The sequence below is a fragment of the Cucurbita pepo genome, chromosome 6 (genome assembly GCF_057944985.1).
Source record: "Cucurbita pepo subsp. pepo isolate OVF chromosome 6, ASM5794498v1, whole genome shotgun sequence".
Lineage (NCBI taxonomy): Eukaryota > Viridiplantae > Streptophyta > Magnoliopsida > Cucurbitales > Cucurbitaceae > Cucurbita > Cucurbita pepo.
The window spans coordinates 13,447,766-13,462,011 of record NC_141803.1 but is presented as its reverse complement, the minus strand read 5'-3'; the positions used below and the strand labels follow the sequence as shown (position 1 = coordinate 13,462,011).

At 34.5% G+C, this 14,246-nt stretch overlaps 1 protein-coding gene across 1 annotated transcript; it reads left to right on the top strand.

Annotated features, from left to right (window-relative positions):
• The first annotated feature begins 9,307 nt into the window (after positions 1-9,307).
• On the top strand, positions 9,308-9,880 carry LOC147792344 (uncharacterized). Its single transcript, XM_087124454.1, has one exon. It carries the CDS (start codon positions 9,308-9,310, stop codon positions 9,878-9,880), a length of 573 nt encoding a protein of 190 aa, XP_086980580.1.
• The last annotated feature ends 4,366 nt before the right edge of the window (positions 9,881-14,246 follow it).

Below are 14,246 nucleotides of genomic sequence, written 5' to 3'. Positions count from 1 at the left end.
ATAGTTATAAACATAAAATATTCTTAATATTTATAATAATCTTAAAAGATAATGTTGGACAAGTAAAAAATATGTCAATTTGTCAATCGACCCGAATTTTAAATTTTTCAAAAATTCAATGCAACCTAGATCGAAAAAAATCTAACCCAACTCAACCTTTATAATTTGAGGTGGGTAGTCTAGGTTAATCAGATTCTCGGATCATTTAAACACCCCATTAACCTTTAAATGATAATATGTATTTTATCCTTGAATTGGAATTAAAAACTTATTTAGAAAATTACAAATTAAAATTCGGAGGTGTATTGGATATAGGTATTTTTCAATTACACTTTTCATTTCATTAAATTTGAAATTATTGTATCTTAAAGTCAACATATACTTAAAAGAAGTCGACATAAGCTTTAATAATCAACTAACTTCATTATATTTTATAGAAAGTTTAGCCTCGAGGGTGTTTAAATTAGGTGTTAGGTTTTAATGTACTCTTTATCACTTAGCTTTTAAGAACGGTCTCACTTTTAGTCCTCAAATATTTTTTAGATTTATTGGTCCTTATCATAAAAAAAAATATATATATTATCTAATTTATTCGATTATGCAATTTAACTCTATTTTTAATTTACGGTCAACTTGGGCCCGACAAAAAATTAAAGATTCGATTTTTCTTTTTAAATTTAAATTTCCTGAATTTTATTAAGAGTCTTAGCGATCGAATTTATAAATGATGTAGAAGAAAAAATTACTTAGAAAATAATAAAAACTCACGACAAATATAAAAGAAAATAGTAAAAATTGGTCCCAACTCAACCTTGGGGAGTAAATTGGTCATTTTAGCCGGGATTACTAAGAATGAATAAAAATAAATAAATAAATAAGAGAAAAAAAAATGGGTTTAAGGATTGTTGAAGGAGAGTTAGAGAGAGAAGGGACTAAAACCACCCCACCTAACGGACTAAAATTCTATATTTATGATGCCTATGGTAAGTCGTATTGGAAGACAAATCTAGATATTTATCTATAATAAACGGTCAAATATGATAGTATAATAAACCATAATTCAAGGTTAAGTATCCTTAACACCTCCTGCAAGCTAAGCGTCGAATTTGAACGAATATGAAGCTTGGATTTAAAAAATCATAGAGAGGTCGAGAAACACTTTTTGTGAACATGTTAGCAACTTGGAGATGGGAAGGTACATACTGTGTGCTAAGTTTGCCTGTGATAAACAGTTTCTAAAGGAAATGATAATCTAGTAAAACATGTTTGGCCCGCTCCTGAGAAACCGGATTAAAGCTAAACAAAAATAATAGTTTTGTTGTCACATAAGAGTAAGGGGTGTTGTGAAATAGGGATCTTGAGGTCATGCAAAAGATGCGTAACCCAAAGAAGTTCAGTAGTAGTCGTGGCAAGAGCACGATACTCGAATTCACAACTGGAGCATGAGATAGTATTGCTTTTTTGGCACTCCAAGAAATGAGATTATTACCAAGATGAATAGAATAGCCGGATGTAGAACGACGAGTATTGAGACAACCAGCTCAGTCAGCATCCAAATGAGCCACTAGCGCACTAGGAACAGTGGATGGACGATTGGTAAGACAAAAGTGGAGTGTTCCCTTGACATAGCGAAGAATACGTATGACAACAAGAAATTGTACTGCAGTAGGGGCATGGAAAAATTGACTGACAGAATTGATAGCATGGATAATATATGGGCGCGTAATGGTCAAGTACTGAAGGGTGTCAACAAGAGATTGATAAAGAGTAGGATTAGAGGAGAACCATCAGCAATCAGGTGTTGAGAAACAACCATGGAAGTGTAGACTGGTTTGCCATCGAGAAACTGAGCACGAGTAAGAATATCTTGAGCATATTTTAACTGACTAATAAAGAGACCATCAGGAGTGAGTGAAGCTTCAAGACCAAGAAAGTAATTGAGAACTCAAATTCTTGGTAGCAAACTCAGAATGAAGCTTGCGAGTAAAGCTATCAATAAGAGATGGGTTGTTATCAGTAACAATAATATCATCAACCTAAAGAACAAATAGAAAAAGGTTAGATTGGTGATGAAAGACAAAAAGGGATGTGTCAGCGTGACTGCAAGAAAAACCAAATGTGAGAAGAAATGAGCTAAAACGGACCAGGCACGAGGAGCTTGCTTTAAGCCATAGAGGTCTTTCTTTAATAGACATACATGAGTTGGAAATCGAGGATGAATATACCCAGGAGGTTGTTCCATATGAACATGTTCAATAAGAGTGTCATTGAGGAAAGCATTCTTGACATCAAGTTGTTGAAGAGACTATTTATTTGTGACTACAATAGAAAACACAACACGAACAGTGGTAGCTTTGACAACTGGACTAAAAGTGTCAGTGTAGTCGAGACCAGGAACCTGAGTATAACCTTTAGCAATAAGAGGAGCCTTGAAACACTTGACGGATCCATTAGGTAAATATTTAATGCAAACCACTCATTTAGAGCCCACGTTGTTGGTGTTGGCAGGGCGAGGAATCGAAGTTCAAATGTCATTTTGTTGTAAAGCTTGAAATTCTTCATCCATGACAGCAACTCAAGTAGGATTCTCAGCCGCATATTTGAATCCTTTTGGCTCAATGGATGCAAGAAGAGCAGAAAGATGTCTAGATGAGCCCAAAATCCCAAGATTTGCTGGATCACGAGTCTTAAGGATACCAGCGATGGCTCGTATGATCATAGGATGAGAGCCCAAAGAAGAAGAGAAATCGGCAATAGGTATAATAGAGGTCGGATCAAAAGTCAAAGGTGGCAAAGAAGAACCTACAAGAGAAGTATCAACCTGCGCAGACTCATCCACAAGGTCAGAACACATAACACATAGGGATGAACTGGATTGAGGAATGTGTGGTAAAGAAGTGGTAGGAGGGATGAATCAATACGGTAAAGATGCAGTTCCAAGAAATTTGAAATATGAACAGAGGAAAGAGGTTGGGCTTAGGAGCAAGGGATAGGGAAGTGAGTTTCATCAAATTGGGCATGACAGGTGATTGATAGCCTAGTGATGGTGGGATCAAGACAACGAAACCTTTTATGGGCGGGACTATAACAAATAAAATAAAAAAATCAAGAATGCTGTGGGGAGAAATTTTTTTAGGCATATAATCATGCAAGCAAGGATAAACACGACAACCAAAGGGATGAAAATTGTCATAATGCAGAGAGTAGCCATAGAGGAGTTAAAATGGTGACTTGCCTCCAAGAAGTGGAGTAGGCAACCGGTTAATAATATAAGCTACAGTTATGAAGGTGTCAACCCAAAAATGAGGAAAAAGGTTGGAGTGAAAGAGAAGGGTCAAGCTAGTCTCAGTCACATGACGATATTTTCTCTCAACACGACCATTTTGAGTAGGTGTATATGGACAAGAGAGTTAATGGTGGATGCCAGAAGTACGTAAGTGAATTTTGAAACAGGTGCTAGTAAATTCGGCACCTCCATTGCTTTAAAAAACCTTGATACAAGCATAATATTGATTTTCTACAATTTTTGAAATTGAAGAAAAATATCAAAGAACTTGTATTTAAATTTTAAAGTCTAAAACCATGTAAATCGAGAATAATCATCAATAGAAATAACATAATAAACAAAACCCTAATTGGATTTGACGGGGGAAGGACCCCAAAGATCACAATGAATAAGATCTAACACATGAGACGACTTACGTTCATTATGGGAAAAAGACAATCGATAACTTTTTGCAAGCTGAAAAGTACTACATAGTGATCGAGAAGGCAATAAAGACGTAAGAGAAAGATGACCTTGTTTATTTAAAAAGGAAATAACAAAATAATTCACGTGACCCAGGCGAGAATGCCATAAATCATATGAAGTACGTAAAGATTTGTTTCTAAGGACAGAAATAAAGGCAGAGTTGCCGCGCTCCAGCACATATAGCTCTTCATCCCTTTTACCGGTTGCCACCACCCTTCTTGTTTGATGATTTTTTATAGTAAGAAGATTATTAGTAAATGTAACCAAGAGAAAAATCAAACATCAATTTACTAATTGAAAGAACATTTTTTAATCGAAAGAATATTTTTAGTGAGATTAGGGACAACCAAGACATCTAATCAATGAATATTTAGAACAGGAGAAAGAGTACCAGTGTAGGTAATGGGTAGGGATGCATTGTTTCCTACAATCACAAACTTCTTATCCATGTAATTTTTAGACTGATCCAAAATAGATGGATCGGCGGTCATATGGGCTGAAGCCCTAGTGTCCAAAAATCAATTAGAAGCATCTGATCCAGCAATAGAACATGACGTGTTGAAGGCTTCAGCAAGGTGAGCATGAGCAAAATCAAGTCGAACATACCGTTGGTTGCAGCGGTTAGCATAATGGCCCTCCGTGCGGCATATTTGGTAGCGAGGTGGTCGACGACCCTAACCTGAGTGGGTTCGTCCTTCGTTGGAAGAGTTTTTTTTGTGGGAATGAGAACAACCTTATTGGTTACTAGAGGAAGCAAGGTGGCTTCCACGAGTGCGACCATGATTAGTGGCTGTGAGTGTCGAAGGAGTGGAGTCAGAAGACTCAAGGGAGCACTGGAACAACTCAAAACTTTCAGCTTTACAGACTAAATCTACAAAATAGGGGAGAGGGGTGAGAGCCATCTGAGCAGTAGAAAAAGTTGAAAAATCGGTGCTAAGTCCACGAAGGAACTAGTGCACTTTATCAATGTCCTCGACAGCCTCAAATCCGATTCTACACTACATATGATATTCAATTCTGGCCCTTACTAGTTCTTCGCTTTGTCTTCCAATGGAATGAAGTTGGTCACAAATTTTTTTTGAAGGTACGGGCATACTCAACAATAGGTTTGGTGCCATGTTTCATTAGCTGCAAGTCATCTTTAAGTCTCAGTTGATGAGCTTTCGAATGATGGCTAAACATAGTTTTCAACGCAAGTCAAACGTCACATGTAGTGGAGAGACCAACGGAGACAACAATGGCTTCCTCGGTGAGAGAGGAGAGCAAAAGACAGAGAAGCCGTTGATCGGCTGCTTTCCATGCCAAATATTTGGTGTTAAGTGTTGAGGAGGTTTCTGGTTCAAAGCGAGGTGATGGAACCATAGTTCCATAACATAGCCCAGCATGTCTTGACTCTCAAGGAGAGGGAGAAGTTGTCTTTTCCAAAGAAAATAATTCGAGGAATAAAGTTTGATGATGATCCTATGAATTAGAGTGTTTAAAGGAAGAAGATGATAAGAGGATTCGGAAGCCATAGAGAAGAAAGGATAGTCAAATATGGTACTTATGGTAAAACGTAATACATTTACCTATGATAAATGGTCAAGTATGATGCATATTGTACACCATAATTCAAGATTAAATATCGAAGAAGTTATGAAAATATTAAGAAATTAGGAAATTCAACGGAATCTGAAAATTTCATCAAAAAGCACGGAGTTGAGTGAAGAAAGGGACACATGTAGAGACGTACACGTCTCGATGTAGGAATAATCGAAAAAATAATGAAAGAGGTGTATACGGCCGTGAGAACACATGCATAGGGGAGGACATGTGGTGGCCTGACATAAACTGAAACACAATCAAAATCGTTGAACATAGTGGGATGCGAAGTACGGCGTGGGTTTTTGTAGTAGATGTCATGTGTCGGCTTTATAAAAATCTACGGAAAAAGCCTACATTCAATTCAGATCAAACTTTTGCATGCCGGCCTTAATGCATGACGACCATGCATGGTATCACAATCACACTCTTGTGGCAACAAAGCATAAATTATGCGACACTTGTTCAAACCTAGTAACAAGTCAACTACGTGAAATTTAGACTTTGTGGATAATATGGGTGCATGCTCGAGCCTCAGGTTACGTTAGAGAAATATTTTAGAAAACATGACTGAGAAAACATGTTGAAAATAATTTTAAAGGAAGCAATGTGCATTGCTTCGATGCACTCATTCTCTTTTTTGAGCTTTCCTCTCCAACTAGACTTTCCTGGTTCTAGGGCTTGCGTTCCATATTCAGTCTGTCTTTCAGTATACTGACCATCTTCTTCCTAATGGCTACCTGCCATCTTCCTTGCACTACAACAAATACCATCTTTTATAACGTTTTTGTATAGCATTTTCTAAAAGATGCTATAAATTAGAAAGAAAATAAAGGTTTTTTTTTATTTTATTTTAATTTTTTTTAATGTTATCCCTAAAAACCTAATCACGTGTATAAAAGCCTTCCTTTCTTTTTCTCTCCTTTTCCCTCTAGACACCCATATTCTCTCAGACCCTAGGGCAAAACCAAATGTTGCCTTCTTTCTCTCAGCGCAACAATCCATCCTTCCTTCTTTCCTGCTTCAAAATTTTTCCCTCAAGACCCATCCTTCTTTCTTTCCTGCTTCAAAATTTTTCTCTGATTTCCATCACATCTCAAGATGGTGGCATTGAGAGGAGACATACAGTTTATTGTTGATGCTTTGTCTATAACAAACCCTATTCTCCTACCTCACTGCAAATTGAACAATCCAAGATAGAGGTTAGTTGTTGTTTTTTTCCCTATTATCTTCTTTGTTGGCTCACTTTGTAAAGAATTTCATTGATGAATTATTCTAAGTGATTTGTCTCTGTATCTTCCTTTTTAATTTCTTTTTGAATGTAGTTCTGTGAGTTAGATTGAAGGATCGAACTACTACTAAATAATGCAGTTTTTCATTTACATTTAGTACACACTAATAAACTTTTGTGAGTTCAGTCCTTTGGTCCTTCATTAAGTAATGTACTTTACTTTTAAGTGTGTATTTTCCTAGCTGTAGAATTTTTCTTTGAATGTAGATTGGTGAGTTCTGTGAGGTAGATGTAGTTGTTGTCTTGTGTTAAAAGGTTGAATGTAGTTTTGTGAGTTAGATCAACGGAATAAAAACATAATACAAGAAACTATCTTTATTTTTCATTGTGTTGGTTCAATCAATACATGCCCAAATTGAGGAACCACATGAAGATTACAAACAAAAAAATAAGCCTAAGAGTACAAAGTAATTAAGTTTAGAGGAATTTGTTAATTCATAGGTCATTTCAAGCACATTCTACCGGTAGGAATGATTTATGTTAACGAGTTACATATTCTGCAAGTATCAAGTAGTAGGAAGAAGTTTATACACGTATTGATGGACGATGGACTGCATATAAAGTCCTTGAGCAAAATACCTATTGTATTATGTATAACTAAATTTTTGTGGCCTTTTCTCCTTCCTTGATTTTTTTTTTCCTTTGATATATTAGGTCTCCTTTTCTCCTTCCTTGTGTATAACTTATTAAATACATGATCGGCAAGATCACTCACTTTCACACAACAACAACAAGAACTTGTGTGGCCCTGTTGTTACTGTTACTGTTACTGTTATTTTGCATTTAGGGCTTCCAACAACGCATTCTTCTTCTTATTTGATTTTGAGGATTTCTTCAACTGAGATCTTAGATAAATTAGAAGATCAGTTAGAAGAAGTTGTTCCTAATTAGAAGACCAGTTAGACTGATTTCGGTCTTTGACTTTTGTTTGCTAACTTGGAGTGACTAGGAGAAAGAATATTTGTAGACCCTTTAAAGACTACTTTTCTTTTTTCTCAAGAGAATTCATTAGTTTGTATGGTCATTTTCTTTGGTTAATAAGTTTTTTTTTATTGGCCTTACTCGTCATGATATCAATTTTTTTTTTAATGGTTCTGTTTGGTTTATCATATGAGGACAACACTTTTATTACAAAGTTATGGTTTTCATCCAAGGGAATCAAAAAGCGTAATGCTCTTTCTTTCCTCGTAAACTTTGAGTGGACAATGCCCTCCCCTTTCAATTCTAATTGGAAGCTGTAATGCAAGTATTTGAACTAATGTTTCTATGCTCTGTTTTTAAGAAATGAAACGTGCTTACATACATAAGATGAACAATAATGTTCTATTCTCTTTTTTACTTTTATATGATATTTAGATTTTGTTGCTATTTTGCACTTCTCTTCGAATCACCTTATGTCAAACCTTTTGGTACTATTTTGCACTTCTCTTCAAATCACCTTATGTCAAACCTTTTGGTACTATTTTGCACTTCTCTTCGAATCACTGATATATATGCTTTGATAATGTTGCAGGATTCCTTGAAAGCACTAATTGGCAAGAAACAACGACCAATTTATCAATTGACATTGCCTAGAGTCGGCCACAAATATGCAACTTAGGCTCTTATACCAAATTGATAAAGCAACCCTAATCCTCAACCCAACGATCAAGTTTTTGTTGGAGCAAGGAAGCACTAATTGGCAAGCAACAACGAACAATTTATCAATTGACATTGCTAAAAGGGTGGAACATAGAAGACATTGATGTCGGTTCGAATACCTTTAGGATTGGTGTACTTGATTTGTTCAAAATCAAAGATGTCACATATTGTGAATAGTGAGTTTTTGTTCTATTTATTGTGTATTGGGTGGGGAAGAACTGATTTGAAAATTATGCTAGTGTAACGAGTCAGATATTTTTATATAGATCGAGTTGAATACTTTATTTTGTAATGTGTTAGTAGATTATTAAATTTCAATTATATTTTTGTTATAGCATAAGATTAAAAGTATAAATATAGCTTATTAAAAATGAATGATAGCATAAAATATAGTATAAATATAGCTTATTAAAAATGAATAATAGCATAATATTTTAGTTATGTTTACATATTTATAACTTTAACAACAATACTATAAAATGTTTTCATACCATTGCATATAAGCTATATTTATGTACTATATTATAACATTTATTATAGTTATACAAAAACGCTATAAAAAGTTCCAGACTTTTAATAACATGGGCTGTCACGACGTACGAAAAAAGTTTACTATTAAAGATCACGTATTTGTTTAGATTGTTGTATCTGATTAAATCTCCTTATAGTTGGGAGTTAGATTTAGTTTCGATTTGATTTAGTTAGATTTAGTTTCGATTTGATTTAGTTTTTTATTTGTATAGTTGGGAGTTAGATTTAGTTTCGATTTGATTTAGTTTTTTATTTGTTTACTGGTTTGTTAGCAGATTTTCTTCAGAATTTTAGGTAGATTTTCTAAATATATTTTGTATTCTCTGTGTATATATATAAAGCATCCTTCCTCTTCATAATATAATCTTCTTATCAACTATTCAATCACTTCCTTTTTCACTAACAAATTGGTATCAGAGCTATCTTCTTAAGCGATCTGTGAGATCAAAATAGGAAGAGAATCCAATTTTCCAGCTGTTGCACCACCTGTCTTCGATGGTGACAATTATCAAATGTGGGCAGTTCATATGGAGACTTATCTGGAGGCTTTGGATCTTTGGGAAGCAATAGAAGAGGATTACAAGGTCCCTTCACTTCCATCAAATCCTACTGTAGCACAAATCAAAATACAGAAGGACAAGAAGACAAGAAAATCAAAGGCAAAAGCTTGCCTATTTGCAGCTGTATCTCAGATGATCCTCATGCGAATAATGTCCCTTAAAACAGCAAAGAAAATCTGGGATTATCTCAAGGCTGAATATGAAGGAGATGAGAGGATTCGTGGAATGAAAGTCTTGAATTTGAGTAGGGATTTTGAGTTGCAGAAGATGGAGTCTGAGTCAGTGAAAGAGTACTCTGACAGACTTCTCAGCATTGCTAACAAGGTGAGATTACTTGGTTCTGTGTTAAATGATTCCAGAATCGTTGAAAAGCTGCTAGTCACTGTTCCAGAGAAGTTTGAAGCCACCATTACTACTCTGGAGAACACCAACGACCTGTCAAAGATTTCTCTTACAAAGTTCTTGAACGCTTTACAAGCAAGCACAAGAGCAAAGGAGGTCTATGAGGCAAGAAGGGGTGATTGAAGGTGCCTTACCTGTTAAGCATCAAGACAACAAGTATAAAAATAAGAAAATTTTCAAAAACCAATCGACGAATGAAAATTCATCTGCCAATTATCAGATGACAAAAGGAGGAGGTTCCAAAAAATCCTATCCACCTTGCCGCCACTGTGAGAAGAAAGGTCATCCACCATACAAGTGTTGGAGAAGATCTGACGCCAAATACTCCAAATGCAATCAACTTGGACATGAAGCTGTGATCTGCAAAGTCAAATGACAGGTGAAAGAAGTAGATGCACAGGTAGTTGATCAAGAAGAAGAAGATCAATTGTTTGTGGTCACTTGTTTCTCAGGCAAAGAATCAAGCGAGAGTTGGTTGATTGATAGTTGGTGCACAAACCATATGACATATGACAATGAGTTTTTTTGAGAAATTAAGAGACATTGAAGTCAAGAGAGTGAGGATTGACAATGGTGAACACTTGGAAGTCAAAGGCACAGTAGCTATAACACGTTATGAAGGTACAAAATTTATTCCAGTATTTTATTTATACCTAAAATTGATCAAAATCTCTTAACGGTAGGTCAGTTACTTGATAAAGGCTATAAAGTGTTGTTTGAGAATAAGTAGTGTTTGATCAAGGATGCTAGTGGCAAAAACTTTCAATGTCAAAATGAAAGGAAAAAGCTTTGCTCTAAATTTGATGGAGAAAGAGCAGATGACCTCTATGTCCAGAGCTAGCGCCACTGAGATTTGGCACAAAAGACTTGGACACTTTCATCATCGAGGTTTGCTCCAGATGCAGTCAAAGAAGCTGGTAGAAGGACTCGCTGACATTGCGCTGGTAGTTTTGATTTGATTTAATTTTGATTTTTTTTTATTGGTTTAATGTTTGTTATCAAATTTTTTACCTAGATTTTCTAAATATTTTTTTGTATTATATATATATATATATAGAGCATTTGCTCCTCATAATATAATCTTCTCATCAACTATTCAATCACTTCCTTTTTTTACTAACATTCACCAAAATATCATACCAGAGATAAATAACACATAAATGGGGTCACAAAGTACGTGTTATTTATGTATCAATCAATTTCATCCCGCCTAACCCGTCGGTGTTCCAAGAATAAGCTTACTTACAGTTAAGACTTAATTTAGTGCTCCTAAGCTTGCTTTAGCCCAATGTTAAAAATTTAGTTTCACATAACCTAGTTTTACCTACGATATTTCATCTATTAAAAAATTTGGACACATATCCTATAAGTGACCCAAAGTCACTTCGTTGTCCTAAAATAAGTCTTAAACAAGATTAAATATTATTATGGTCCAAAAAAGTACTTAACTAATCTTTTGTGATCTCAATTGGGTAAAATTGCTTATAGACGGTCCAAAATGGTAAAAACAAGCTAACCGAGCCAACTAGAGCCAAACCGAACTGAAGAAGTTGACCATATATTTATAATAATGACCCTCACATACAAAAACAAGTCTGGTTCTTTCTAATATAACTTCATTAATTAATGATTTAAATTAAGGTGCTCAAATTCTGGTATTTCAACACTTGTCAAATATGAAACAAATATGGAAGTCTCTGCCAATTCTGGATAATCATTCTTAACCATAAGTGCAGCGTTCATCAACGTGTGAAGAAGATATTTGACCTTATAGACTACATGAATGATGGGCATGTAACGCCCAAGTAAAAGAAAGGTACATGAATGATTTGAGAACATATCCATATCGAAGTGATTTAAGGATACGACAATTAATAAATTATTAACATAATTGATAGTTAATACCTATATCATATCAATAAGATACACCTCTTCTTTCTTTTTTTTTTTTTTTTTTTTTTATTGGCTGAACCATTGAAACTTTAAAGTTAATTGTTCGGGATCATCAAATATCGAATTCAAATACTCAATCTTGTACTTTTTAAAAATTTTAAAAATCATGCCAAATTTATGTATTATAGCCAAAATATGAATGACTTTCGAAAATCAACTAAAAATTCAAACAAAAAAAAAATTACTCGTTAAACCTCTATTTTGCTTTACCCGAACGAACATAATTACTTTGACAAAACTAGGTATTAAAAAAGAGTAAGTTATGACAATCATTCAAAATCTAATTAACAAAAATGATATGCAAAAAAAACGTATTAGATATTATTAATTCGAGTTAATCTAAAAAGATGTTAGAAATAGTAGCTAAAAACCAAAAAAACTCATCTCGATCATAGCCCAAGTGAACGAGGTTGAATTTAGCATCAAACCTAACGCACACCCTCACTCCTTGTTGACATTGATTGATACAATTCAATCTCCTTTTGTCTAATTTGAAAAGAAGACAGAAAATTTTACGTCACCTTTAGTTTAAATTAACATTATGATCAAAATACTAAATAAGAAATTCTACTCCGTCCTCATTCTAAATATCAAACATTGATATACTATTTTCTCCGTCTCTGAATCAGGCATCGAGACAATGTGACACACACTATAAGAGCGTGTAGTTTCTTCTATTTTGAAAATTACTAAATCTCCAATCTTATAAATTTGTAGTTGAGTCTTGAGGTATTTCCTTTAGGAATTTCTTGAGTCCTAACTTGGTTTAGGATCCAAACTTGCTCTAAGAAACTTGAAATCTTGAACATACCTTCATGTCTTAGGAATAGGCCTTATAAGAAGTACGTTTTGACCTTGAAGTATCATAAAAAGTCCTAGGGGCATTTTGGTCATTTTACCCCTAATTCTTGGTTTAGCTACTTAATGTATTCCAATAACTTTCGAATCATAAAATAAGGTCTAATACAAAGTTTCATAGCATTTAGAAGTCATCTAGATCATGAATCGAAGGTCGATTAACTTAGAGGCATTATGGTCATTTTACACCATTACTTGGTTTAGCTACTTATCCTTATTTGATAACATATATAATCTTAACATATAATATGCTAAGTATTAAAAATTCATAGGCAACAAAGTTCATTTAGTGGGTTATTTTAACATTACATAAATTTCGAGCAATTTGATCTATTAGGACCTTAACTCTTGGTTCTTGGTCTTTTTCTTTCATATATTCTTAATTCATACTTGGGGTAAGGTTCATACAGAAATCCAAGTGATTCCTACCAATATTTTTTAAGAAATTTCTATATGACTACTTACCTCGTTGTTGACGTTCGAAATCTCCATTCTCGAGCTTCCGGCATCTGAATTACCTCAAATTTTCTTCCAAAGATTTCTTATTGTGTTTAGTTTTTGGAACAACAAAAAATTTCATGAGAATCGATCTGAAAAGGCGTTAAAATTTAAAAAAAAAAAATGAGGGAAGGTCAGATTGTAGTTTGACATGGTCAATTCAATTGAACCGGCCACGTCATCATCTTCTTCCTCTAGACAGGAAGAAGACGTGCGTTTTGTATTGCGTCGCCGTTTAAAACTCATCTTGTTGGGATTTGTGCCCTAAAGCTCGTAGTTTTTGTAATTAAACATTTTCTCATTCATGAATTAAGTAATTTGTTATTGTGTGAAACATTATCCAATAATCATATAAGATCCAAGGTTATTATGGTAAACTTGAACAGTATGTAGTTGACATACACGAGGATCATGTTCAAGTAATAACCAAAAAGGTCTATAGTATATGGATAAGGTTGGGTGCCTTATCCTGGTAACACTATTGATACGGTCTGCTTTGTAATTGTTACAAATGATTTGATCTAAATCATTCATGTGGAGACATGTGAGTGGAGGTATCCTGTACCATGAGTTTGTATAACACTGGACCATAAAATATTTAATCTTTATTTATAAACCCGTAAATTAAGAAGATTAATATTTTACAGGATGATTATGTGCGACTCGATCTTAATCATGAGTGAGTTATGAACTCCTGTCTATGAGGACTTGTCTTTTGATTTGCATGGGTGAGAATGGCTTTTGTAGCCAATTCAATATGCCTACCATTTTGGAGACTTGACCAAACAGGGAGCTGGGAACATAACCTCACAAGATGGAATTCACTTCTTCCCATATAGGGTGAGTAAATGAGTAATTCTCTTAAGTGCGGATTTCAGGACTTGAACAATAGGCCCCTCCCTCTCATTGGCCCGAGAGGGATTCAGTTTATGATTGGATCATAAACAAATTTTTCATTAGAGAATCAGTGGTACTTAAGGTACAAGATGTAATTACGGGGGTAAAGCGGACTTTTGACCCAACTGTAGTTACGAATAACTCGTGAAGGATCGACTTGTCTTTAATGATAACCCATGGACATAACTTGTCTTACCATGCATAAGAGTTCAACTATAGGACTAGAGTGGAGTGACCTATATTTAATGAATGAAAATTAATTAATTAAAGAATTTAGTTAATT

Coding starts and splice junctions, on each gene's coding strand:
- LOC147792344 (XM_087124454.1), top strand. CDS start 9,308: ATGTGGGCAGTTCATATGGAGACTTATCTGGAGGCTTTGGATCTTTGG.